Here is a 26323-nt window from a genome sequence, read left to right on the forward strand (position 1 = left end):
ATAAAACCCAATATTTTATTTTATTATTATTACTTTTAAAGATTTTATTTATTTATTTTAGAGAGAGAGAGCATGAGGGGCACTGTGTGGCTCAGTCGTTAAGCGTCTGCCTTCGGCTCAGGTCGTGATCCCAGGGTCCTGGGATCGAGCCCCGCACTGGGCTCCTCACTCTGCAGGAGGCCTGCTCCTCCCTCTCCCACTCCCCCTGCTTGTGTTCCCTCTCTTGCTGTGTCTCTCTCTGTCAAATAAATAAATAAATCTAAAAAAAAAAAAAGAGAGAGAGCACGAGCAGGGGTAGGGGCAAACAGAGAGGGGCAAAAGGAGAAGGAGAGAATCTCAAGCCGACTCCACTCTAACTGCGGAGCCTGATGTGGGGCTCCATCCCACGACCTTGAGATAATGACCTCAGCCAAAATCAAGAGTCTGTCTCATAACCGACTGAGCCACCCAGGTGCCCCAAAACTCAAGATTTTAGATTTTTTTGTTTGTTAATTAGTGCTTGTCAGGAATGTGGTAAGAATGGGGTACCTGACTGGCTCAGTTGGTAGAGCATGCAACTCTTGATCTCAAGGTCATGAATTCAAGCCCTGTGTTGGGTGTGGAGACTACTTAAAAAAAAAATGTGAGGGGCACCTCTGAGGGTGGCTCAGTTGGTTAAGTGTCTGCCTTCGCCTCAGGTCATGGTCCCAGGGTCCTGGGATCGAGCCCTGCATCGGGCTCCCCACTCAGCAGGGAGTCTGCTTCTCCATCTGCCCTCCCCCGCCCCCTGCTCATGGTTTCTCTCTCTCAAATAAATAAAATCTTTTTTAAAATGTGAGAAGGAGGGATGCCTGGGTGGCTCAGTCGGTTAAGCGACTGTCTTCGGCTCAAGTCATGATCCCAGGGTCCTGGGATCGAGTCCCACATTGGGCTCTTTGCTCAGCGGGGAGCCTGCTTCTCCCTCTGCCTGCCATGCACTCTCTCTCTCTCTGGCAAATAAATAAAATCTTAAAAAAATAAAAATAAAAAATAAAAATGTGAGAAGGAGTGAAAAATTTTTAAATGAGAGAGAGAATACATACCACTGTAAATTTGGAAGCAGGAAAGTGATAAGACATGGTGCAGAGTTCAAACATAAGAGATGCTACAAACCTATAAGACATATTGTGTTTTGAAAATACATGTTTTCCCAAAATTATAGAGAAGACATATAAGGGAAAGAAGTCTCAAAAGAAGCCTAGCGTGCCGGGGTGGCTCAGTTGGTTAAGAAACTGCCTTTGGCTCGAGTCATGATCCCAGGAGTCTGGGATCAAGTCCCACATCAGGCTCCCCCTGCTCTGCAGGGAGCCTGCTTTTCCCTCTCTCTCTGCCTGCCGCTCCCCCTGCTTGTGCTCTCTCTCTGTCAAATAAATAAATAAAATCTTAAAAAAAAAAAGCCTAATTGATTAGCTCAGATTGCGTTTGTAATGACTCTTTTGATAGCAAATAGAAACTCACCTCAAACTGGCTTTGACAAAACAGGGGATTTATTAGTTCTTTTAACCAATCTGGGAAGGACAGGGAATGAAATGAAATCAGAATCTCTTTTCTGTGCTTCTCCCTCCATCTATACTTTATTCTTTCCTATTAGAGACCAGCTTCCTACCAACACAGAGAAAGAGGGAGTCTTTTCCCTTAGTTTGAATCTGAAAAATCTTAGTGGAAGCTTATGATAGGCTTGCTTAGATCATAGGGGTGAAGTGTGACTGCAAGTCTTCACCAGAACCACTTTTGGATGCAGAAAGACGCAGTTTCCCATTAGAGGAGGATTCTGGGCACATCAAACAATGGATGGCCATGACCCAGATTATTGGTTTTTTTGTCCGTAATATTTGAGAAAACAGATCAGTCTCATAACTAATAAATCACCTAAGTATTACAAATAGAATATAAAATAGCCATGTTCTTTTAGTAATTGTTGATCACCATAGTGAAGTTTATTCATTCATTTACTAAATAAACACTGTGCTAGGTCCAGTACTACAAATTTATCTTTGTAGTTCTTAGTCTGGTTAGGCAAACAGACATTTGATGGATAAATAATACAATTAGGCCAGAATTATTGGTTGAAAGCAATAGAAATAAATTAATTTAAATGGAAAAGGAATTTATTAAAAGGATATTTGAATGGGTTCTGGTTCTAGGTATGACAGAGTAAGCATACTCCATCCTCTCTCTCCCACTGAATGCAGCTAAAAGCCCTGGACACAGTCCAGGTGGCATTTAAGGACTCTGAAAAGTAAATGGTAACAATTGGGGAAGAAAACCTGAATTCAAAGTATGAAAGTTCTGGCTTAGAGTTTCCTGTGTTTTGTTTGTTTTAAGCAAAATTCAAAGTGTTTGTTCTAATCACTATTAAGAGAATGAAAAGACAAGCTACAGGGACACCTGGGTGGCTCAGTCTGTTAAGTGTCTGTCTGCCTCTGGCTCCAGTCATAATCTCAGGGTCCTGGGATCCAGCCTCACATTGGGCTTCCTGCTCAGTGGGGAGTCTGCTTTTCCCTCCTCCTTTGCCCCTCCCTCCTCATGTTCTCTTTCTCTCTCAAATAAAAAAAAAATCTTAAAAAAGAGAAAAAAAGAAAAATGGGGCACTTGGGTGGCTCAGTCATTAAGCGTCTGCCTTCGGCTTGGGTCATGATCTCAGGGTCCTGGGATCGAGCCCTGCATTGGGCTCCCTGCTTAGTGGGGAGCCTGCTTCTCCCTCTCCCACTCCCCCTGCTTGTGTTCCCTCTCTCGCTGTCTATCTCTCTCTCTCTGTCAAATAAATAAATCTTTAAAAAATAAAAAATAAATAAATTTACAAAAAAAAGCTACAGAATGGGAAAAATATTTTAAACATTTTCAGCAAAGGACTTATATTCAGAATATAAAAAAAGAACTCTTAAAACTTAATAAGTAATAAGCAACTCAATAAAAAATAGGAAAAGATTTTAACAGATACTTCAAAGACAATATATGGATAACAGGGGTACCTGGCTGGCTCAATTGGAAGAGCATGTGACTGACTCTTGGTCTCGGGGTTGTGAGTTCAAGCCCCACGTTGGATGTAGAGATTACTTAAATAAACTTAAAAAAAATACATACGGATAACTAGAACATGAAAATGCTCATTACAAAAATACTCATAATGATGCTCAGCATCATTAGCCATTTTGGAAATACAAATTAAAATCACAATGACGTATTACTACACATCTATTAGCATGGCTAAACTTAAAACAAATGAAAACTGACAATACCAAGTGCTGGGCAAGGATATAGAGCAACTGGAACTCTTACTGGTGGAAATGCAAAATAACATAGACTCTCTGGACAAGTTTGACAGTTTCTTATAAGAATAAACATAAGGGGTGCCTGGGTGGCTCAGGCATTTAAGTGGCTGCCTTAGGCTCAGGTCATGATCTCAGGGTCCTTGGATTGAGCTCTACATCGGGCTCCCTGCTCAGTGGTGAGTTTGCTTCTCCCTCTCCCTCTGTGATCTCCCTTACTCTCACTCTCTCTCAAATAAATGAATAAAAATCTTTTTAAAAAAGTAAGCATAATTTACCATATGCCTCTATAATTCCGCTCCTAGGCATTTACCCTAGATAAATGAAAACTTATGTTGGGCGCCTGGGTGGCTCAGTCATTGGGCATCTGCCTTCAGCTCAGGTCATGATCCCAGGGTCCTGGGATCGAGCCCCAGTCAGGCTCCCTGCTCCGCAGAAGCCTGCTTCTCCCTCTCCCACTCCCCCTGCTTGTATTCCCTCTCTCGCTGTCTCTCTGTCAAAAAATAAATAAAATCTGGGGCGCCTGGGTGGCTCAGTTGGTTAAGCGACTGCCTTTGGCTCAGGTCATGATCCTGGAGTCCCGGGATTGAGTCCCACATCGGGCTCCCTGCTCGGCGAGGAGCCTGCTTCTCCCTCTAACCCTCCCCCCTCTCATGTACTCTTTCTCTCTCTCTCATTCTCACTCTCTCAAAATAAATAAATAAATCTTTAAAAAAAAAGATTAAAAAAATAAAATCTTTAAAAATAAATAAATAAATGAAAACTTAAGTCTACACAAAAGCCTGTACAGTAATGTTTATAGCAGCTTTGTTCATAATCCCCAAAAACTGGACACAACATGAATGTCCTTAAATGAATGAATGGATTAACAAACTATTGTATGTCCATACAACAGAACACTACTCAGCAGTAAAAAATAATGAACTACTGATACACAACTACATGGGTGAATCTCAAAGACACTATGCTGAGTGAAAGAAATCAGTCCAAAAGTTATATACTATAGGACTCCATTTATGTGACATTCTGAGAAATGCAAAACTATAGAGATGGTGAATAGATCAATGATTACCAGGGGTTAGGGATGTGTGCTGGATTTCACCACAAAGGGACAGCATGAAGGTTTTCTTTGGATACTGCCCTCCTGATTGTGGTAATGGTTACATGACCCTAAATTTGTGTTAAAACTCAGAATTGTGTACATACACACATACACAGTTAATTTCATATGTTAACTTAAAATTTTTTAATGTTAAAAAGTTATTAAAAGATATTAGATGGGTGATGAGTGTCAACTACAATTTAAAAAGAGAGAAAAAGATATTGGGTGGCTCATTTTATTAGCTAGAATTATGTTCAACTGTATATAACATATATACACATTCATACTCATAATAACAAAAGCTTAAAAAAGATAGATGTTTATTTTCCTTTGATGCAAAAATCATCCTAAAGTGTATGGTCCAGGACTAGAATGGTGGCAGCAAAACCAAAAAACCAGCCTAAAATAAAGGCTCTGGACTTTCCACTCTAAGTACAGAGTTGTAAATAGTATAGTAAAGGTTGCATCCAAATGCTTTGGAAGCCCTGAGGACAGGCTCCCAGCTCTGCCTGGGGGCATCAGGAAAGACTCCATCCAAAGGAGCACATCTAAACTGAATGGGGAGTTCTGGGGAGAGATCTTGGGTCTGTCAGATCCTCAAGTCGGCCTCTTGAATCAGTTTACTCTGTGAACCTCCATTAACAATGTTTGATATAATGCTGCTCTATTTTTATGTATTTTTAAAAATAAAAATGTACTGTTTCCTATGGACTATTTTTTAATCTGCTTTTTAGATTTAATAATCTTTAATGATTATGTTTCTATTTCATATACAAAATCATTTCTAATGGTTGCATTGTACTCTTATCATATGGATCTTTCAGGGGGTTGTTTTAAAATTTTTTTTAAATAAAAGATTTTATTTATTTATTTGAGAGAGAATGAGAGCTAGAGAGCACGAGAGGGAAGAGGGTCAGAGGGAGAAGCAGACTCCCTGCCAAGCAGGGAGCCTGATGTGGGACTCGATCCCGGGACTCCAGGATCATGACCTGAGCTGAAGGCAGTTGCTTAACCAACTGAGCCACCCACGCGCCCTGTTTTAAATATTTAACACAGCATGAAAGAGTGCCAGGAATTCACAATGGGAAAGGTTAATCTTTTCAACACATGGTGTTAGAAAAACTGGATCCATATGGAAAAGAATGAAAAAGGACCCTTATCCTATATCATACATAAAAATCAATTCAAAATGTATTAAGGATTTAAACATAAGACTTGAAACTGTAGAACTCCTAGGAGAAGAAAAAATACATAGGTAAAAGCTTCTTGACATTGACATTGGCCATGATTTCTTGGATATCACATCAAAAGCACAGGCAGCAAAACCAAAAATAGACAAGTGGGATAACCTCAAACTAAAAAGTGTCTGCACAGCAAAGGAAGCAATCAACAAAATAAAAAAGCAGCCTACAGAATGGTAAAAAATATTTGCAAACCATATCTGATAAAGGGTTAATAAGCAAATAAGGAACTCCTACAGCTCAGTAGTGTAAAAACAAATAGCCCAATTAAAAGATGGGCAAAGGAACTGAATATACATATATGCAAAGAAGACATACTAACTGCCAACAAGCGTATGAAAAAGGTGCTCAAGATCACTAGACATCAGGGAAATGCAAATCAAAACCACAATGAAATATCATCTTACATCAGTCAGGATGGCCATTGTAAAAAAAAAAACAAAACTAAGTGTTGGTAAGGATGTGGACAAAAGGGAACCCTTATACACTGTTGGTGGGAATGTAAATTGGTGCAACCCCACTTCTAAGTATATATCCAAAGGAACTGAAATCAGGATCTCAAAGAGATATCTGCATTACCATATTCATTGCGGCATTCTTTAAAATAACCAAGACACGGAAGTAACCTAAATATCCATCAATGAGTGAATAAAGAAAATGTGGTATATATACACAATTGAATAGTCTTCAGCCTTAAAAAAGAAGGAAATTCTGTCACTTGTGACAACATGGATGAACCTGGAGGATGTTATGCTAAATTAAATAAGTCAGACACAGAAGGACAAATACAGTTGACTTTTGAGCAACACAGGTTTGAACCGCACAATTCCACGTATATGTGAATCTTTTATAGCACAGTAGTAAATATTTTCTCTTATAATTTTCTTAACATTTTCTCTTCTCTAGCTTACTTTATTGTAAGAATACAGTACATAGTACATATAACATACAAAATTTGTGTTAATCAGCTATTTGTGTTATCAGTAAGGCTCTGGTCAACAGTAGGCTTTTATGTTTTGGGGAAGTCAAAAGTTATATACAGATTTTCAACTGTGTGCGGCGGGGGAGGTCAGCTCCCCTAACCCCTGAATTGTTTAAGTACCAACTGTACTATATGATACCACTCATATGAGGAATGTAAAATAGTGTAGGATGCTAGTTGCTAGGGACCGGAGTGTGGGACAAACAGGGAGGTATTAGTTAAAGGGTACAAAGTTTCAGTTTATACAAGATGAATAAATCCTAGAGATCTACTCTACTGCATAGTGCCCATAGTTAACAATACAGTATCATATACTTTAAAATTTGCTAAGATGGTAAATGTTTTAATTTGTTTTTATCACTGCTACTACTGCTATTAAATAAAAAGAGTGAGAGAAATCTTTTGGAAGTGATGGATAGGTTTATGGAATAGATTGTGGTGAGGGTTTGACAGTTGTATACTTATCTCCAAACTTTATACATTAAATGTATACAGCTTTTTGTATATCAGCCTTAACTCAATAAAGTGATTTTAAAAAATACTTGAATACTAACCACTCACAACAAATGCTGACTATAAGCAATTGGCACAGCTATGTCCTCCCACAGGTTGCTGTCAGCTCTGCATATACTATAATTTACATAAATACATTGTTATTGGACATCTCAGTAAGCGGAAGATGTGATTCAATAAGCTTTGATCAATTTTTTTAATAAAGGATCACTCGGGGCGCCTGGGTGGCTCAGTCGTTAAGTATCTGCCTTTCGCTCAAGTCATGATCCCAGGGTCCTGGGATCGAGTCCCGCATCGGGCTCCCCGCTCAGCGGGAAGCCTGCTTCTCCCTCTCCCACTCCCCCTGCTTGTGTTCCCTCTCTCGCTGTCTCTCTCTCTCTGTTGAAAAATAAATAAAATCTTTAAAAAAAAAATAAAGGATCACTCAATTTGAGTGGATTTTGAAACCACATTCAAAAACACCAACTAGGTAAACTCCTTGAGGGTAGGGAGTTGAATTTTTTTCACTCCATATCACTGATGCCTAACGACTAAGCCACCCAGGGGGCGCCTGGGTGGCTCAGATGGTTAAGTGTCTGCCTTCGGCTCGGGTCATGATCCCAGGGTCCTGGGATTGAGTCCCGCATCGGGCTCCTTGCTCAGCAGGGAGTCTGCTTCTCCCTCTCCCTCTGCCTCTCCCCCTGCTTGTTCTCTCTCTGTCTCTCTCGCAAATGAATAAATAAAATCTTAAAAAAAAAAAAACTGTCTCCTATAAAAAACAAACAAACAAAAAACAACTAAGCCACCCAGGCGCCCCTGAACACTAGCTTTTTAAGAAAGGTTCAATTATCAAGCTTTTAATGTTTTTACTGTTTATTAAGCATCTTAACTCAAGGCCTTTGGGTAAATCAGAACTTAACATTTCAATTTAGACAGGTGGGATTAATAAACAGTTAAGGTAATGGGAGCTATCAGTTATATATAAAACATTTCAATATAGGGGCACCTGGGTGGTGCAGTGGATTGAGTTTCTGACTCTTGGTTTTGGCTGGGGTCGTGGTCTTGGGGTCCTGAGATCCAACCCTGCATCAGGTTCCCCGCTCAGCACAGAGTCAGCTTAAAGACTCTTTCTCTGTCCCTCTGCCTGCCCCCACCTCTCAAGCTAAATAAATCTTTTAAAAAATTTCAATATAAAATTATACGCAAACAGTATTTAATTTGTATAATATAGTTTCCTGTTGGGAACACTTGTTCCCAAATGTACTAATAAGGAGTTCATAAGAGTAAAGAATCACTCTTAACTGGTGGTATACCATGGTTTAACTGGTGCTATAATATAATAGGGGTTTCATGGGCAGCATTTTGGTAGCATTATTAGATTTTAGACATCTTTACATTTTTATGGGTTTTTTTTAAAGATTTTATTTTTTTCAGAGAGAGAGTGCACAAGTAGGGGGAGACAGGCCGAGGGAGAGGGAGAAGCAGGCTTTCCGCTGAGAAGGGAGCCCGATGCAGGGCTTGATCCTAGGACCCTGAGATCATGGCCTGAGCCGAAGGCAGACACTTAACCAACTGAGCCACACAGGCGCCCCAATTTTTATGTATTTTTTAAGCAAGTTTTTACATGTCCGTATTTTTTTAAGATTTTATTTACTGGTTGATTTAGGGAGTGTAAGCGGGAGGAGGGGCAGAGAGGGAGAGAGAGGATCTCAAGCAGACTCTGCGCTGAGTGTGGAGCCGGTTATGGGGCTTGATCCCATGACCCCGAGATCATGAACTGAGCCAAAATCAAGAGTTGGACGCTCAACTGACTGAGCCACCCAGGCTGTCCATACATGTACATAGTTTTTTTAAAATACAATTAGGGGGCGCCTGGGTGGCTCAGTTAAGCGACTGCCTTTGGCTTGGGTCATGATCCCAGGTCCTGGGATTGAGTCCCACGTCGGGCTACCTGCTTGGCGGGAAGCCTGCTTCTTCCTTTGTCTCTGCCTGCCACTCCCCCTGCTTGTGCTCTCAACCTCTGTCAAATAAATAAAATTAAAAAAAAATACAATTAGGATTATAGTGAAAAACAGCAGGCCTATCCTTCCCCACTTTTAATTCCCTTTTCCTTTTTGCAACCAACTTGCAACCCTTTTAGCTATGGTAGTACTTAGGTCCACATATCTTATGGCATATGTTAGATAGCTTATATTGTCATTTCTTGATTTTCTTCAGTTTCAGAGAATGACTTTCTACCCTGGAATAAGAATTTGCTTCTCTGCCTCCTCCACCATAAACTTCTCACCTTCCATCATTTTGGTTAAATCACTTTTCATGTGGGACGCCTGGGTGGCTTGGTTGGTTAAGCCTCTGCCTTCGGCTCAGGTCATGATCCCGGGGTCCTGGGATCAAGCCCCGCGGCGGGCTCCTTGCTCAATGGGGAGCCTGCTTCTCCTTCTGCCTGCTGCTCTCCCTGCTTGTGCTCTCTCTCTGACAAATAAATAAAATCTTTAAAAACAAAAAACCAGTTTTCAATCTTTAAATTCTTATCTAGTTAGCCTAGAAAAATTATATATACTATGATTACCTTTTCCTAATGTTAAAAATTGCCTTGTTTTCTTTTTTGCTGAGTTTTCTATGTAGGAATCACAGTCCATCCCCAAATTCTGCAACAGAGCTAAAAAAAAAAAGCTACTTGTTTTATTTTTTCTTAAAGATTTTATTTACTTGAGGGGGCGCCTGGGTGGCTCAGATGGTTAAGCGTCTGCCTTTGGCTCAGGTCATGATCCCAGAGTCCTGGGATCGAGTCCCGCATCGGGCTCCCTGCTAGGCGGGGAGCCTGCTTCTCCCTCTGCCTCTCTCTCTCTCTCTCTCTCTCTCTCTGACTCTCATGAATAAATAAATAAAACATTTAAAAAAAATTCTAAGATTTTATTTATTTGAGAGAGAGAGAGTGTGTGTGTGCGCGCGCGCGTGCTCATGAGAGAGAGAGAGAGAGCATGAGCAGGGGGAACACAATGTGGGGCTTGATCCCAGGACCCGGGATCATGATCTGAGCTGAAGGCAGACGGTTAACTGATTGAGCCACCCAAGTTCCGCAGAAACTCCTTGTTTTATACCCAAACACATCAGAAATTCTTCAGTGTCATTTTCTTCTCAGAGTCATCTTCCTAATTCTGATCTGAACTTGGTACTCTTGCTCTGCAGCGCAGCTGTCATCCTGAGTCCTCCCTTCACCGTCATCCTAGGCATTCCTACCTCCTATTACTTTTATCCTATGTCCTTTTCATTCTTAGTTTACTCCTTGGATTTGGTGGAGTATATATTCCAGAAACTTCCTGACAACAGATGCGTGGCACCTAAATAAATTTTTGAGACCTTGCCTATCTGAAATTCTTTATTTTCCCCTCATACTTGATTGCAAATTAGGCTGGATATAGAATTCTAGATAGGAAATTATTTTACCCAAAAATTTCTAAAGCATTGCTGTCATTGCCATATCACTTTGTATGTTGCTTTTAAGAGGTCTGATGCCATTCTGATTCCCGATCCTGTGTAATCACTTGCTTTTTTCTTTCTGGAAGTTTTTAAGGCCTTCTCATTATCCATAGACTTTTGAAATTTTACAGCAATGTGCTTTCATGTGGCATGTCATAATCTTTAGGCATTGAGGAGTTCCTTTTGACCTATAAACTTGTGATTTTGGGTTCTCAAAATTTTTCTTTTGTTATCTTTGAAAATCTCCTATTTTTATTCTTTCTTCCGAATCTCTAGTTTTGGGTGTGTGTTGGCTGTCCTGCATTTATCCTCTTTTTTTTTTCTATTGATCTATTTTCCATCTCTTTGTCTTTTGTTCTATTTTCTGTCCTATTTCCTTAACTGTATCTTCTAACTATTCTACTTGTTTCTGTTATTTTTAATTTCTATATCCCTTTCTTAGTCTCTGCTTTTATAATTCAATAGCATTCTGTTCTTAACATCCTTAATTCATTAACTTTTTTAAAGATTTATTTGAGAGAGAGAGTATATGTGCACATGTGAGCAAGGGGGAGGGGCAGAGAGGGAGAGAAGCAGACTCCCCGATGAGCCCGGAGCCTGGCACAGAGTCAATCCCATGACCCTGAGATCATAGCCTGAGCTGAAATCAAGAGTCAGATGCCCAACCAACTGAGCCACCCAGGTGCCCCTAATTCATTAACTGTTTAATTTTTTTTAAATTTTTATTGTTATGTTAATCACCATACATTACATCATTAGTTTTTTTTTTTTTTAAGATTTTTTTATTTATTTATTTGACAGAGAGAGAGAGAGAGAACAAGTAGGCAGAGAGGCAGGCAGAGGGAGAGGGAGAAGCAGGCTCCCCACGGAGCAGGGAGCCCGATGCGGGGCTCGATCCCAGGACCCTGGGATCATGACCTGAGCCGAAGGCAGCCGCTTAACCAGCTGAGCCACCCAGGCGCCCCTACATCATTAGTTTTTAATATAGTGTTCCATGATTCATTGTTTGTGCATAATACCCAGTGCTCCATGCAGAATGTGCCCTCTTTAATACCCATCGCCAGGCTAACCCATCCCCCCACCCCCTCCCCTCTAGAACCCTCAGTTTGTTTTTCAGAGTCCATCATCTCTCATGGTTCGTCTCCCCCTCTGATTCCCCCCCCATTCTTCCCCTCCTGCTATCTTCTTTTTTTTTTTTTTCTTAACATATATTGCATTATTTGTTTCAGAGGTACAGATCTGTGATTCAACAGTCCTGCACAATTCACAGTGCTCACCATAGCACATACCCTCCCCAATGTCTATCACCGAGCCACCCAATCCCTCCCACCCCCCACCACTCCAGCAACCCTCAGTTTGTTTCCTGAGCTTAAGAATTCCTCATATCAGTGAGGTCATATGATACATGTCTTTCTCTGATTGACTTATTTCACTCAGCATAATACCTTCCAGTTCCATCCACGTCGTTGCAAATGGCAAGATCTCATTCCTTTTGATGGCTGCATAATATTCCATTGTGTATATATACCACATCTTCTTTATCCATTCATCTGTCGATGAACATCTTGGCTCTTTCCACAGTTTGGCTATTGTGGACATTGCTGCTATAAACATTGGGGTGCACGTACCCTTCGGATCCTGACATTTGTATCTTTGGGGTAAATACCCAGTAGTGCAATTGCTGGATCATATGGTAGCTCTATTTTCAACTTTTTGAGGAACCTCCATACTGTTTTCCAGAGTGGTTGCACCAGCTTGCATTCCCACCAACAGTGTAGGAGGGTTCCCCTTTCTCCACATCCCTTAACTGTTTAATTTTTAATATTTTTATTGTTTGCCTGGTTTGCCTGACAATGGTCACAAAAAGTCTATGTTCTTGTTTTTTGTAAGTGGACATTAAAATTTTTCAGGTAATGTCCCAATATCATAAAAAGTGTAAGGTTTGTAGATTCCTAATGGTTCTATAAAATTCTCCTTTTATTATTTTTTTTAAAGATTTTATTTATTCATTTAGAAAGAGAGAAAGCACATGAGCAGGGGGAGGGGTAGAGGCAGAGGCAGAGAGAGACTCTCAAGTAGACTCCCTGCTGAGCAGGGAGCCCGACATGGGGCTCCATCCGACGACCCCAAGATCATGACCTGAGCCAAAACCAAGAATTGGCCACTTAACCCACTGAGCCACCCAGCTGTCCCAAAATTCTTCTTTTAAAGTCAGTCCAAAAGACTTGGTATGAGGAATAGTCCTATTAGGGTTCAAAAACTGATATTTGCATTTATATTGTGTAGATTGAAGAAACAAAACCTGTAAAAAAATTTTAATGACAATCCATGTCTGAATCTTTTCAAAAATGGAATATTTGAGGAATAATTATTATAGTTCCTTTTTCATTAAAAATTAATATTGCTGGGGTGCCTGGGTCGCTCACTTGGTTAAGCATCCGACTCTTGGTTTTGGCTCAGGTCTTGATCTCCCAGTCATTAGATCGAGCCCCAGGGCGGGCTCTGCACTTAGCACAGAGTCTGCGTCAGATTCTTTCTCCCTCTCCGTCTGCTTCTCCCCCACCCCCACTCACTCTCTCTCTCTCAAATAAATAAATAAACAAACAAATAAATAAATAAAATCTTTGGGGGAAAAAAAAAAGAGGGGCACCTGGGTGGCTCAGTTGGTTAAGCCTCTGACTCTTGAATTCTTCTCAGGTCACAATCTCAGGGTCATGAGATGAAGCCAGAGTAGGGTTCCATCCTCACTGGGGAGTCTGCTGGAGATTCTCTGTCTCCCTCTCCCTCTGTCCCTTCCCCTATTCTCTCTCTCTCTCAAAATAAATAAATAAAATCTTTAAAAAAAAAAAGAAATTAAGATTACTCCCAGAATCATCTCTACTCATTCTTACAGTCAAAGAAGTAGTCATTAGACTAAGATGTTTCCAGGAATTTTGGACTACCAGAAGGAAGTCATTATCTTCTGAAGACACTGTTGCTATGAAAATGAAAGCTGGTCTATTTTATTGTAGTAACCACTTGAGTTGCTAATATTTACCTTATTTAAGATACATGTAGAGTAAATTTTAAAAAGAAAAAAGTGGTTTGCCTTGGCAATGGTCACAAAAAGTCTATGTTCTCATTTTTTGTAGCTGGACACAGATTTTTCAGGGTTGAGTCTCCAACTCTAATCAAGTACTGTTTTGATGCTATGCCAGGTGAAGGCCTGCCATGTTCATGGAATCAATTCTGTTACAGACTTTTTCAATATTTCACAAATATGTATTTTTTTCTTTCTCGCTTATTCTAGTGAGACTCTATACGACTTCATTTCCCATATCAGAGAAAGCATTCACAGGGTAAGTATAGCTGCATGTCAAGGAATTAAAACATTTTACATTTTAAGAAGTTTACTAATTACATTGACCTTAATTCATATAGGATAACAGTATTTTAACTACTTTTTTTTTAAGATTTTATTTATTTCTTTGACAGAGAGAGACACAGCAAGAGAGGGAACACAAGCAGGGGGAGTGGGAGAGGGAGAAGCAGGCCTCCCGCTGAGCGGGGGAGCCTGATGCGGGGCTCAATCCCAGGACCTTGGGATCGCGACCTGAGACGAAGGCAGACGCTTAACGACTGAGCCACCCAGGCGCCCCTTAACTACCTTTTTTATCACTAAATGACAATACTCTAAGTTAGGAAAATAAGGCAATAGTCTGTGAATTATTCTTAATTTGGGGTTGCTTAGTTGCAGACAACAGTGGAAAAGTCTGAGGAACATCTCAGCTCAAGAAGCCAATCTATCTTGGATTGTTTGGAGACTGTGGCCAAGACATGTGAGTATCTGGTATTTGAGGTTATCAGCAGAGGGCACTAGTGAGCAGTGAACTGAACTTTCTGACCCTAGCCACGTTTCTGTCAGGGGTGAGGTTCCATAGTGTTTCAGATGAGAGAATGGGTACATTAAGGTTAGCCCTGTAGAGATGTGGAGCATGCTGAACTGGGCAGTGGGACCCACGTAGGTGTTGGGAATGTTCCTGGTCCCTAGATGCACTCTGTGAAGCTCTACTCCTCCGCCCAGTAATCCCGCTGCCTCAGGATAGGTAACTGCCAGATTTCTCATCTCACTGCCTGAAGTGAATCAACAGCATCCCTGAGTCCCTAATGAGTTGCTGGCTGTGTTATCTATAAAGACATTGTTCCCTTAGGACTTAGAAATAAAGACTGCTCCCTTAGGAGTTAGAAATATTCCAGTCACCTAATCTTCTTGCTGCCATGGTTTCAATGAGAGCTGTTTTGTAGTGAATCATAGCATCTTTCTCCATTTCAGTTATAGTTAGTGACCTGTAAAGTCTCCTGCTCTACCAGTTAGTGATTTATGTTTAGATAAAACCACGGTCCTGGCTCTTACTAAACAAAAGAGAGCCACAACACTGCTCTTCTTAGGCAGACACCTCTGTAGAACCAACAGCTTCTCAACTAAATAGCAAGATGATGACTGCATCTGCACTTGTTTGCATTTGTCTGTGTGTTTATTTTTTTATTTTAAACAAATTGAAGTCAACTTATTTAAATGCCTTGGAATGGATTGCTCATGATTTACAAAAATTAATGCCTTTGTGTGGCTTAGAAATTAATCTCCATCTGTCTGCAAAAAAGCACTGTACTGTCTGCTGGCTTCCAACCTGGGTATCCCACACACAGGGCAACTGTGCATCTGTTTGGAAACCAGTTCTGGAAGCCTGGGACTGTTGCCCTCACAAGAAGTAGCAAGACAAAGAGCAGAAGCAAATCAGGAGTGCTTCCTTTGTATATGATGGAATAACTCATTTGTAAGTGACCAAGGAAAGCACTCTTTTTGCTTTCTACATTTGAAACTAGGTAAAGCACAAAAAGGAGGATTATATGACATTCTTAGCCCAGACTAGGGAATGGAAGTGCCCACGCTCCCCATACAAGATCAAGGCAGAGCAAGGACTAGAACTGGGTCTGGGTCGTAGTAGGCATAGGGATCCTGATCCTTCACCCTGATGGTTCCTTTTGGATAAGACTCAGGAAAAGGAGCCACATTGATAGGGCAAACAGTAACAGATACTGTGGCATCATGTTAATTACAAAGTCAGATCATTTTTTTTTTAAGGTTTTATGTATGTATGTATGTATTTAGAGAACTTGAGCAGGGGGAGGGGCAGAGAGAGAGAGGAAGAGAGAGAATCTCCAGCAGACTCCACACTTAGCACGGAGCCTGAGTTGGGACTAAGCAGGCCTTGATCCCAAGATCCTGAGATCATAACCTGAACTGAAATCAAAAGAGTCGGATGCTTAACCAACTGAGCTACCCAGGCACCCCTAGAAAGCCAGATCATTCTTGAAAATGGCACAAGTAGCTTGTTCAGAGTCATTCCTTTTCTTGGTAGGTAGTGATCAGGATCAGGAAGTTAATCATTGAAAAAGGAACCATCTCTCTATCATCATATGGTGTGGTCCAGTCTAGCTGGCCTGAAGCACTGAATTTGCCAGTCAGTACATTCTGTAGTTTTCAGTATGCACTCACTGTAGCTCATAAGGGAAAGGGAAAGATATTGTGTGAAAGTGTTCTCTTGTGTTATTATGTAATGCGCACCTTCACAGAATGAGCTCATAAAATCTTTCCCCAGTCACAGTCTGCCTGTTCAACCAGAGGGATCACTCAAAGACATCTAATCTAACTCCTCTTGTTCTCTTCAGCTGAGGATTGAGGAGACCAGAGTAATAGAGTGGATTACCAAGGCCATCTATATCCTACTATAGTTTAGGTTTTGGTGGGCTAATTAGTAAAGGGCAGTACCACCTAATAGGTATCAGTTCTATTGAAAAATATGATCATTAGGAAAATAAAAAGGAGGGGATGCTATTGAAAATCAGAAAATGGGGGCACCTGGGTGGCTCAGTCGGTTAAGCATCCAACTCCTCATCTCAGGGTTGTGAGTTCAAGCCCCACGTTGGGCTCTATGCTGGGTGTGGAGCTTACCTAAAAAAATAAAAAAAGAAAGAAAATCAGAAAATGTCTTCTTTGGAAAATAGATAACTCTATACATAAAAATAAATTCCATATGAATCAACATAGTAAGTGTAATGATTAAATCATAAAATAACTATAAGAAAAAATGGGCAACATTTTTATAATTTTGGAGTGGAGAAATGCCTTTCTAAGCAAGGCACATATAATCATTAAAAAGAATGAGGTCTATCTTTATGAATCATGTTGAAATGGAAATAGCTATTCATCATTAAGTAATAACAGCAAGGTGCTGCTTGTGTGCACATAATTTACTCCAGGACACATCATGTGGAGGCGTGTGACCAGTTAGTGAAAATTGGGAAGGGTATCCCAAAGAAAATGGGAGACTGAGCAATCTCTTCTTATACATGGAGGCTCCCAGACCTTTCCACAGGCTGTCATCAGCATGGCAGGGAGAGCAAAGCTACAGAATACATAAAAGGAAAACCACTGGCAATCAGCGGAAAAGTGTCAGAATCTGATCTCATGTCAGTAGAGCCCTTGTCAAATAGCTAAAATAGAAATGAATAAAAAATTCATCTTCAGAGAAAACAGAGATACTGTCTAGAATATGGAAATGGATTTTAAATGGAATTTTTACAAAAAAGCTAAAAATACCTGATGTTTATGGCCAAAGCAGAAATGAAATGAGTCCCCTTCTAAAGGACAGCCATACACATATATACACACACAAGCTCTATAATCTGTACATGGATATGCACATGTATCAGTGTATCAATGCAAAGTTCCAGGTCATAATGTTAAATTCCAGGAAGTGGAACCAAGGTCTGCATGGGAGAGAATCGGTCAATTTTGCATGGCATACCTTTTTATACTGTTATAGGTTTGAGTTATTTTCTTAAAAACTTTTTAAAAGGAAAAGAAAGGGATAGACTTTGGAAGTAATGAGCTTGATACAAAAGCTCCTGTGAAAGAGAAGATCCCAAACATACATTTCCTGGGGGACAAGGAAAGAATACGTGGGACCACAGATAGATGCTTTCTGAGTACTGAATCTGGAATTGAACACTTTGCTTGCCTTCCCCATTCTCTGCTTTTGTGGTTGGTAATGTTCACTGTTGCTAAGAAACATTGCTATTTAGGAATTCATCTAGGATAAGATAATTACATTTGCTTTCTACTACAAATATCTACAAGGATGTCTGGAAAAATATTTGACTAATTGAGTTTAGGAATAGGAATCCAGTACTTAAACATAAGTAAACAGCCTTTTTCTAAGTGGTTGACATATGGAATTTAACTTTGTATTGAGTAATAGAAAATTTGCTTTCTAAAAAATTCTTTTTTTACTGTGGTAAAATACACATAATATAAAATTTATCATTTCTTACTGCAATTTTGCAAGACTACACTGGCTTGTCTATTTCTAGTCATAACAGGCTCTTTCACTTTGCACTTGCTGTTTTCTCTATCTGAATAACCTTCCCTTCATCTTTGCAGGGCTAGCTCCTTTAATCCTTCCGGTTTCACCTTAAATGTACCCATCTCTGATGACCTTATCTGAAATAGGTGTCCCCCACTCTGTTATTTTTATTATAATCCCTATCATAGCATTTATTACAGCTTTCATTTTTTTTTTAAAGATTTTATTTATTTATTTGACAGAGAGAGAGACACAGCGAGAGAGGGAACACAAGCAGGGGGAGGGCGCCTGGGTGGCTCAGTTGGTTAAGCGACTGCCTTCGGCTCGGGTCATGATCCTGGAGTCCTGGGATCGAGTCCCACATCAGGCTCCCTGCTCAGCGAGGAGCCTGTTTCTCCCTCTGACCCTCTCCCCTCTCAGGCTGTTTCTCTCTCTCAAATAAACAAATAAATAAAATCTTTAAAATTAAAAAAAAAAGAAGAAGAAGAAGCAGGGGCAGTGGGAGAGGGAGAAGCAGGCTTCCCGCGGAGCAGGGAGCCCCATGCAGGGCTCGATCCCAGGACTCCGGGATCATGACCTGAGCCAAAGGCAGACGCCCAGCAACTGAGCCACCCAAGCGCCCCTACAGCTTTCATTTATTTATGTACATGTTTATTTACTTTTTTATTTTTATTTTTTCCTTTTCAAAACTGCAGAAATTCATGTATGTAGTAAACAGTTTTGTTCAAGATTGTTTCCATGTTCCTAGCACAGTATCTGATAATAATTTTCAGATAAAACTGTAAATCTCCAAATAATACATTCAAACACATCAGGCATTCTTTCTGTTTCATTTTCTCGTTAGCGACGTCCTGCCTGGAGCTCAGTCTTCCAGCTCCAAAACGGGCAGATTACTCCTAAGGTCCCGAACTTAGGACTTCTCTTCACCATCATTCTGAGGATCCTTTTTTTTCCTTCCCAGTCTTGGATCCCTTTGTTTACTGGACTTTGATTTATACTTGTATTTGGTGATAACACATCTTCCAGTAGCTTTCTGAGAAAGAGTGTATGGGAGGGAAACTTTTTATACACTGCATGTTTGAAAATGTCTTCTATCTCTACATGGGTCTAGAATCCTAGGGGGAAATGCTTTGTCCTCCGGATTTCTAAGGCATAGCTCCATTGTCTTCTAGTGTTAGTTTGGTTATTGAGATGTTTAATGCCATTTTGCTTCTTGATTCTTTGTTATCTGGGTACCCCCTACTATCCCTAGTAGACATTTTTTTGAGCCTCATGTTTTCCCTTGATAGTCTGAGAACCAACTGGTAAAGTGCCACAAACCATAAGATAATTTAGTTGGGTAGCAGAAATTAACAAAAAATGTAGTGGGGTTAAAAAAAAATGCCATTTATAAATCTAACACAGAAGATAAACTACTCAGGAATAAACTTAACAAGGATATACAACTCTTTTTTTTTTTTTAATGGCTTCTGGGATTTGTCTTGCTTAGAAAGGCCTTCCCCTACAGAGTCACAGTTTCTCCCATGTTTCCTTCTCGTACTTTACAATTTACTTAATTATACTAAAATTGTTAATCTATCTAGAATTTATGTTAATATAAAAAATCTCAAATATAAGAGTCCTTTTAGGAAAGGGATTATGTTTTATTTTAAAGAGAAACTCTGAAGTAAGTCACTTAAGCTTTATTAGATAGCATGTGTTAAACTCCTGCCCTTGGGGTGGTAAGAGAAGACAAAAGAGACAGAATAGTTAGAACACAGAGGTCGGGCAAGGTGGGGACACTAACCAAAGCACCTATCAGATTGAGGCAAGCTTTCAAATAAGACTAAATTTGAGGGGTTTTTTTGTGTTGTTTTTTTTTCCCCAAAGATTTTATTTATTTGTCAGAGATAGAGAGGGAGAAGCACAAGCAGGGGGAGTAGAAGGCAGAGGGAGAAGCAGGCTCCCCGCTGAGCAAGGAGCCTGATGTGGGACTCAATCCCAGGACCCTGGGATCATGACCTGAGCCGAAGGCAGACGCTTAACGGACTGAGCCACCCAGGTGTCCTATAAATTTGAGTTTGTTATCCTGTCTTTCAATCACCAGATGTCACTCTGATTTTCCATTTATTGTGAAGAGTTAAACACTCTCTTGTTGCCAAATTGTTTTTTACCCATGTAAAATGAAAAAAAATTTGTCAAGAATTTTGAAATACCCTTTAGATAGTTATGAGAAGATAAAAGGAATTTCTGGTGTATTATTCCTGATTATTTGTAAATTATACTTGTTACGCATTTAAGATATATGTGAACTTACAATAATAGTTTGCAGAATATAGTAGATACTCATCAAATATTCATTGAATAAATGTAAGAGTGTCTTCACATAACCTGCCATTTAGCAAGAGGGTGGCAATATTTGATTGCAACACAATGTGTTAGTAAGTGTGTGTGTGTAAAATCTCCCTATGCCAAAGAGAGGAATCAGTATCAGTCCTGAGTGCTTAGCACTCAGGTCACCAAGTTCATTGCACCCAAGTGTAAATAGGGGATAAATAAGTGATGGGTGTTAGGTGAAAGTGATGGTGGAGCACACAAATGGTGCCAACAGCAGAGAAAAGGAGCCCCCACGCCAGCCAGGATATGCTGTTTTCCAAGGAGGTGACTGCTGAGAGCAGAGGGAAGAATAGGAATTAGTTGCACTGAGGGGCGCCTGCGTGACTCAGTCGGTTAAGCAAGTACCTTTGACTCAGGTCATGATCCCGGAGTCCCAGGATCAAGCCCCGTGTCAGGCTCCCCAATCAGTGCGGAGTCTGCTTGTCCCTCTGTCCCTCCCCCTACTCGTGTTCTCTGTCACTCTCTCTCAAACAAATAAAATCTTAAAAAAAAAAAAAAGGAATTAGTTCCACTGAGGCGGTGATTGAGGGGAATGGGTAGAGTTGATAAGGGACCGAAGCATAAGTACTCCAAGCCAAGGGGACAGCATGCACAATGCCAGTGATGAGACAGAGATTGCATAGGAAACAGACCTCAGAGATGTGGAGGTGGGCAGAGAGGGTAAGCAGAAGTGAGCCTGGGTCTTCACAGGCAATTTAAAAATTTGGACTTTGGGGTGCCTGGGTGGCTTAGATGGTTGGGTGTCTGCCTTCGGCTCAGGTCATGATCTCTGGGTCCTGGGATTGAGCCCCGTGTCGGGCTCCTGGCTTGGTGGGGAGTCTGTTTCTCCCTCTGCCTCTCCCCCAGCTTGTGCTCTGTCTCTTTCTCTCTCAAATGAATAAATAAAATCTTTAATAAATAAATAAATAAATAAAGATTTGGACTTCACCCAATGGCCAGTGGGGTGCTATTGAAAGTTTCAGTGCAGGTTTCAGAGAAGGTATGATCATATCTACATTCTGAAGAAATCACTCTGAGGACAGAACCAAAAAGGTAGGCCAAGGAGGAGCTTGGTGCCATCATCGGGGCAGCAGGTTTCAGAGTCCCCAGGAGATGCTGAGTTTGAGGCTGCCTGGGCCAGAATGTTCTCAGGGTGGGAGGGAAGAAGAGATAGTGGAAGAAACACTCTTCTCGGGCTTCCTCTCCTCACCAAGGCTGATCTGGTTGGAGAGTCCTGGGCACCAGCAGAGCAGGCTCAGGTGGCCCATGCCTGATTCCAGCTCGTCCCTTTATTGCGGTCTGCGCGGGGTAGGGCATTGCCATAGTCTTCATGAAGTGATTGTCAACTTTCTGTATTTAGTACAAGAGACTGTGCGGGCCCAGAGTGATCTGGTGTTGGAAACAGTGCATGACAAAGGCAACATGGAGCAGGTCATCTTTGAGATACAGAAGAGATTTGAAGCTGTAAGTGTGGATACCAACCTCTTTCCTCAAGTATGTTTTTAGCTTTGTCACTAAGACCCAGAGAGACACCTTTAAAGTTGCAATTTTTTTTTCAGCCCAGAACAGAAGCCAGATAGGTCTCTTGGTAATGGACGAGGGTGGGACCAACTTCCTCCTCCAAGGTTCTCTGGCATGATGTGGACCCAAGGGGCCCTGCTCCAGAATGTTGCCATGCTTCCTCTGTAAAGCACCCAGCAAGGGAAAAGCTTTGGTTCTGCTAGCACATCCTTTGGTTGGTTTGCACATTTCATTGTGCATTCTGAGTTGCAGTGTCCATAACTCTTTTCTCACTGTCTTTCCCTAGAGGCAAGCAGAATTTATAGAAATGAAATCCGAACTGAAGCAACTTGAAGTTTTAGTTGCCCAGCAGAGTAAGGACTTCCAGCAGCTGTGTGAGCAGCTAGGCCAGCTGAATGTGACCAGTGTCCTGGCAGAGCTGAAGAGATTGATTTCAGGCCCTTGGGGCCCAGGGCATGTGAAAGACAGCACTTCCCAGACCTCACCACCTCTGGTCCAGAGCCTCCATTTCACCAGGCAGGACAGATATGCTTCTGAGGAACCAGTTCTCTGGCAGGCTCAGGCACCCCCTGCTGTATGGAATCCGAGTATGGGTTCCCTGCAGCCTGGAGAGTTTGGTGTCTGTGGTGAGGGAGCAAAAAGTAATGCTCTCCAAGAAGAGGCTGCGCTGATGGCAGCTGGAACCAGCAAAAGAAACAGGCGAGTCAAGGACAGGGCAGTGCAGACCAACTGCAAGAACTGGACCCTTCCTAAAACCTGCTCAGAGAACCATGGCTCCGGCTTCCCAGGCCCCAAAGTTCCTGGTGATAGGGACTGGGTTTCCCAAGGAGCCTCAAGGCTTCTACCCCTGGACTTAAACAACTTTGCAACCAGCATTAAGAACACCTGCCAAAAATGTCAAACCGAAGGTGTGTCTCCGTGTGACCCTTGTGAACAAAGGTGGGTGGCTGCACAGAAAGGCAGAACCATGGAAAGGCGGGGGACAGGCAAGAAGCAGCAGCCCAGGAAGTCCCACAGGGGCAGGCTCCTAGCCAGGAAGCAAGAACACGTCCCTAGCAAAGCCTGTGCTTTCATCTCTAAATATCCTCAGCCTCCAGTTTCTGGCCCACAAAGGCCCCCCCTGGAGCAGCAGAAGCCCCTTGCTCAGCCCCTGCTTCTGAGGGGCCCCAGCAGCCCCACAAAGCCAGTCAGCCCTGTTCTGGGAGGAATAGTCAGGCGCAGTAAAGTGATGAGGGCAGCACAAGGGAACACCTTACAACTCGGCGGGCATTCTTCCCAAGACGACAGCCTGCTTTCCACCAGTTCCCAGGGGGACCACCAGATGAGCTGGTTCAGCGACCTCAGCCTGGGAAGTTCAGAACCCCCTCTGTGCAGGGAGCCAGGGAAGAATGTGCTCTATGACCTGGGTTTTGATAGCAGTGATGATGGCTTCTGACCAGCCCAGGAGATGTCTGCAGCTGATAGTTTATTGGTCTCAGCTGGAAAGACAAATGATAGCGCCCTGGGGCTGGCTAACAGCAGAAAGCCCCCGAAGCCCAGGGGAGCACTTGGGCTCAGAGGCCAGCTGGGGGTCAGGGCGGGATGGGTCCGGCATTCTGGGTACCAGGTGCCACCCATGACAGGCCTCAGAGCTACATGCATCCTTATTTATTGGAGCGAAGCGTGTGAAGACCGTGGTGAGAAGCCGGGGCAGCAGCCTGGGTGTAGGGCATCAGGGGAGGGTTCTGTTTCTGGTGAAAGGAGGGATATTGCGTGACGGAAGGGCTCGCACAGAACCGTTGCTTCGGCACCATGACTCCCCAACACCACATTTTTGGTCTTCACAATATTTCCTACACATAACCAATACCTTTCCAGGCCTCAGTAGTATTTTATTATTATTTTTATCCAGTTTTACTGTCAGAGCGCTTGCATTTTTTGATCAGTGGATATATTATTACAGAACACACTAAGTCAAGTCTTCTTGTGTGAGAAACCGAGAATGTTAAGCTGCCAGTGAAAGAGAGGTGACATGCACCCAATGAATGCCCAGAGTGCCGCTGTACACGAGCCACACAATCCCAATTTTCTTCCTGGCTCTTTGTCCCCATCCTGTTTTCAACCACTCTTCAAGCTGATGAGAGCATCTAAGGGTCCAGTAATATTTCTGGAGGGTATGGGGCTTATATGAAACTTTGGCTTTCTATTTATATCTTGCAGAAGTTTTGAATTTTTGTTATACATATATATTTATTTTGTAACAAAAAAATAAAACATATAAAACATTTAAAAGCGTATTTTTGGGGGGAGCATCTGGGTGGTTCCATTGGTTAAGCATCTGACTCTTGATTTCGGTTCAGGCTCATGATCTCAGGGTTCTGAGATTGAGCCCCGCATGTGGCTCTGCACTGAGCATGGAGCCTGCTTAAGCACTCTCTCTCCCTCTCTCCCTCTGCGCCTCCCCCTACTCAAGCTCTCGCTCTCTCTCTCAAAACCCCACAAAAAACAAAACACTTAAAAGCATATTTTTTCATTAAGTTTATTGAAGTGATCTCCCATCAACTTAAGAAAATCAAATGGATAAGATACATACCATCTTTTTATCCTGTAGGCTTCTCCCAAGATGATTTTGAATAAACAACACCCTACTCAGACTGGTTTCTCTTCCTTTATTTATCATTTGAAAGTAAAAATCCTCACTGGATGGATTGGCTTCCAGAATCTGCCCATTTTCTTTTTTTTTTTTTATTCTTTATTTAAATTCAAGTTAGTTAACATAGAGTGTGTCATTAGTTGCAGGGTTGGATTCAGTGATTCATCAGTTGCATATGAGACCCCGTGAGCATTATATCACGTGCCCCCCTTAATGTCCATCACCCAGTTACCCCACTCCCCCACCCCCCTTCCCTCCAGCAACCCTGTTTGTTCCCTAGAGTTAAGAATCTCTTACGGTTTATCTCTCTCTCTGATTTTATCTTATTTTTCCTTCCCTTCCCCTATGTTCATCTGTTTTGTTTCTGAAATCCCACATATGAGTGAAATGATATATTTGTCTTTCTCCGACTTACTGCGTTTAGCATAATACCCTCCAGTTCCAGCCATGTCTTTGCCCATTTTCAAGGCTGCAGTAAATGACACTAGGGCCTCTGAGTGGATCGTTATAGAAAACAATGGTTCTTGATTTTTTTTCTTATTTTTACATTCTTTATTTTCAAGGGTGTGTGTCCCACAAAAGTCTGAGTTTAATTTGCCTTCGACACCTTTGGCAGGGATACCAGGCACCAGCCTAAGCTGCTCTTACTGCCGTTTCCAGACCAAGGGCGTCCTGTGGCCTGTAGCTGGGAGCACCAGGCAATGGCAGCTGCCCTTTCTGAGGCCAAGGGCGTACAGACTTGGACTCTGCCTCAGGCTGCCCGGGCCTTCTCTCTGCCTGTGAGCCTCATTGGATGTCTGTTCGCCCTGGCCCCTGCCACCCTCTACTGCCTTCCCTGCTGGTTTGCTCTGCCTGTGCAAGGGAGGCCTGGGAGGAAGGGGCCCGGCCACACGACGGGTTCCTTCCAGTCCTTCTCAAACTGACTACAGGTGGCTGTTGGGCGGTTAGCATAAGGCTTGTAGGCCATAAGGGTTTGTATCGGGAAATCTTTTATTACTCTAAGTTGAAAAGTTTAGTCATTTTGGGGTGCCTGGCTGGCTCCGTTGGGCAGCTGCTTTCTGCTCAGCAGGGAGCCTGCTTCTCCCTCTCCCTCTGCCCCTCCCCCTGCTCGTGCTTTCTCTCTCTCTCAAATAAATCAACAAAAGTCTTTAAAAAATTAAAAAGAAAAAAGTTTAATCATTGTAAATCGAAGTTGAGACCCTGTTGAGAGAACTCCATCAATATTTATGACTGTGGCCTTCTCATTGAAGGGTCTGTCCAATTTTGAAATGCCAAAGCAGGACCCTGTGTTCTTTGATTCTGTTGTGAGTTATGAAATCCTGTATTTCTTCAGAAGGATTTCTTTTTGTGTTATGAAGTCAAAGATCAGAGTGACTCAGTGTTCCATGAGCTGGGTGTTTTTGTAGAATGAGCAGTAAATTTATCTCCTAACAAGCCTGGGTTAATTAAAATTACACCGCCTGTCTCTGGTGATCATCAGGAAAGGATATTCTGTTTCTTATTTTATTCCTAAGACTTCTTTTTTTTTTTTTTTTTTTAAACTCCTGTGTTCCTGCCAGATCTGGTGAGCGTGACATAGCCCAGGCACATCCCCAGAGCACACAACGTTTCTGGCTCTTTGGATGCTGACAGAGATGTGGCTACACAGGGGCGGATGTCGTGGGAGGTCTAGGGACCTAGGGCCCGGAGAGCCACCTAGGGGTGCCTCCCTCTGATAATGACCCCAGCTGCGTCTGAGGATGGGAACCACATCACCTAATTGTCTTGACATTCAAGTATCAATTTAAATGTCACCTACAGAGAGGCCGTTTAGTGACCTTTTCTG

At 42.0% G+C, this 26323-nt stretch overlaps 1 protein-coding gene across 4 annotated transcripts in view; it reads left to right on the forward strand.

The window, feature by feature from the left end:
• IHO1 (interactor of HORMAD1 1) overlaps positions 1-24346 on the forward strand; it is a 43209-nt gene extending 18863 nt beyond the window's left edge. For all 4 annotated transcript variants that reach the window (XM_073901193.1, XM_073901192.1, XM_073901194.1 and 1 more), the window contains 4 exons: positions 13874-13922; positions 14315-14402; positions 21706-21809; positions 22153-24346. In XM_073901193.1, coding sequence (XP_073757294.1) covers positions 13874-13922; positions 14315-14402; positions 21706-21809; positions 22153-23301 — 1390 coding nt within the window. In that variant the 3' untranslated portion in view covers positions 23302-24346. The remainder of the gene's footprint in view (positions 1-13873; positions 13923-14314; positions 14403-21705; positions 21810-22152) is intronic.
• The last annotated feature ends 1977 nt before the right edge of the window (positions 24347-26323 follow it).

The sequence above is a fragment of the Callorhinus ursinus genome, unplaced genomic scaffold, assembly GCF_003265705.2.
Source record: "Callorhinus ursinus isolate GAN/ISIS: 27379988/994484 unplaced genomic scaffold, GSC_fseal_2.0 scaffold15, whole genome shotgun sequence".
NCBI lineage: Eukaryota > Metazoa > Chordata > Mammalia > Carnivora > Otariidae > Callorhinus > Callorhinus ursinus.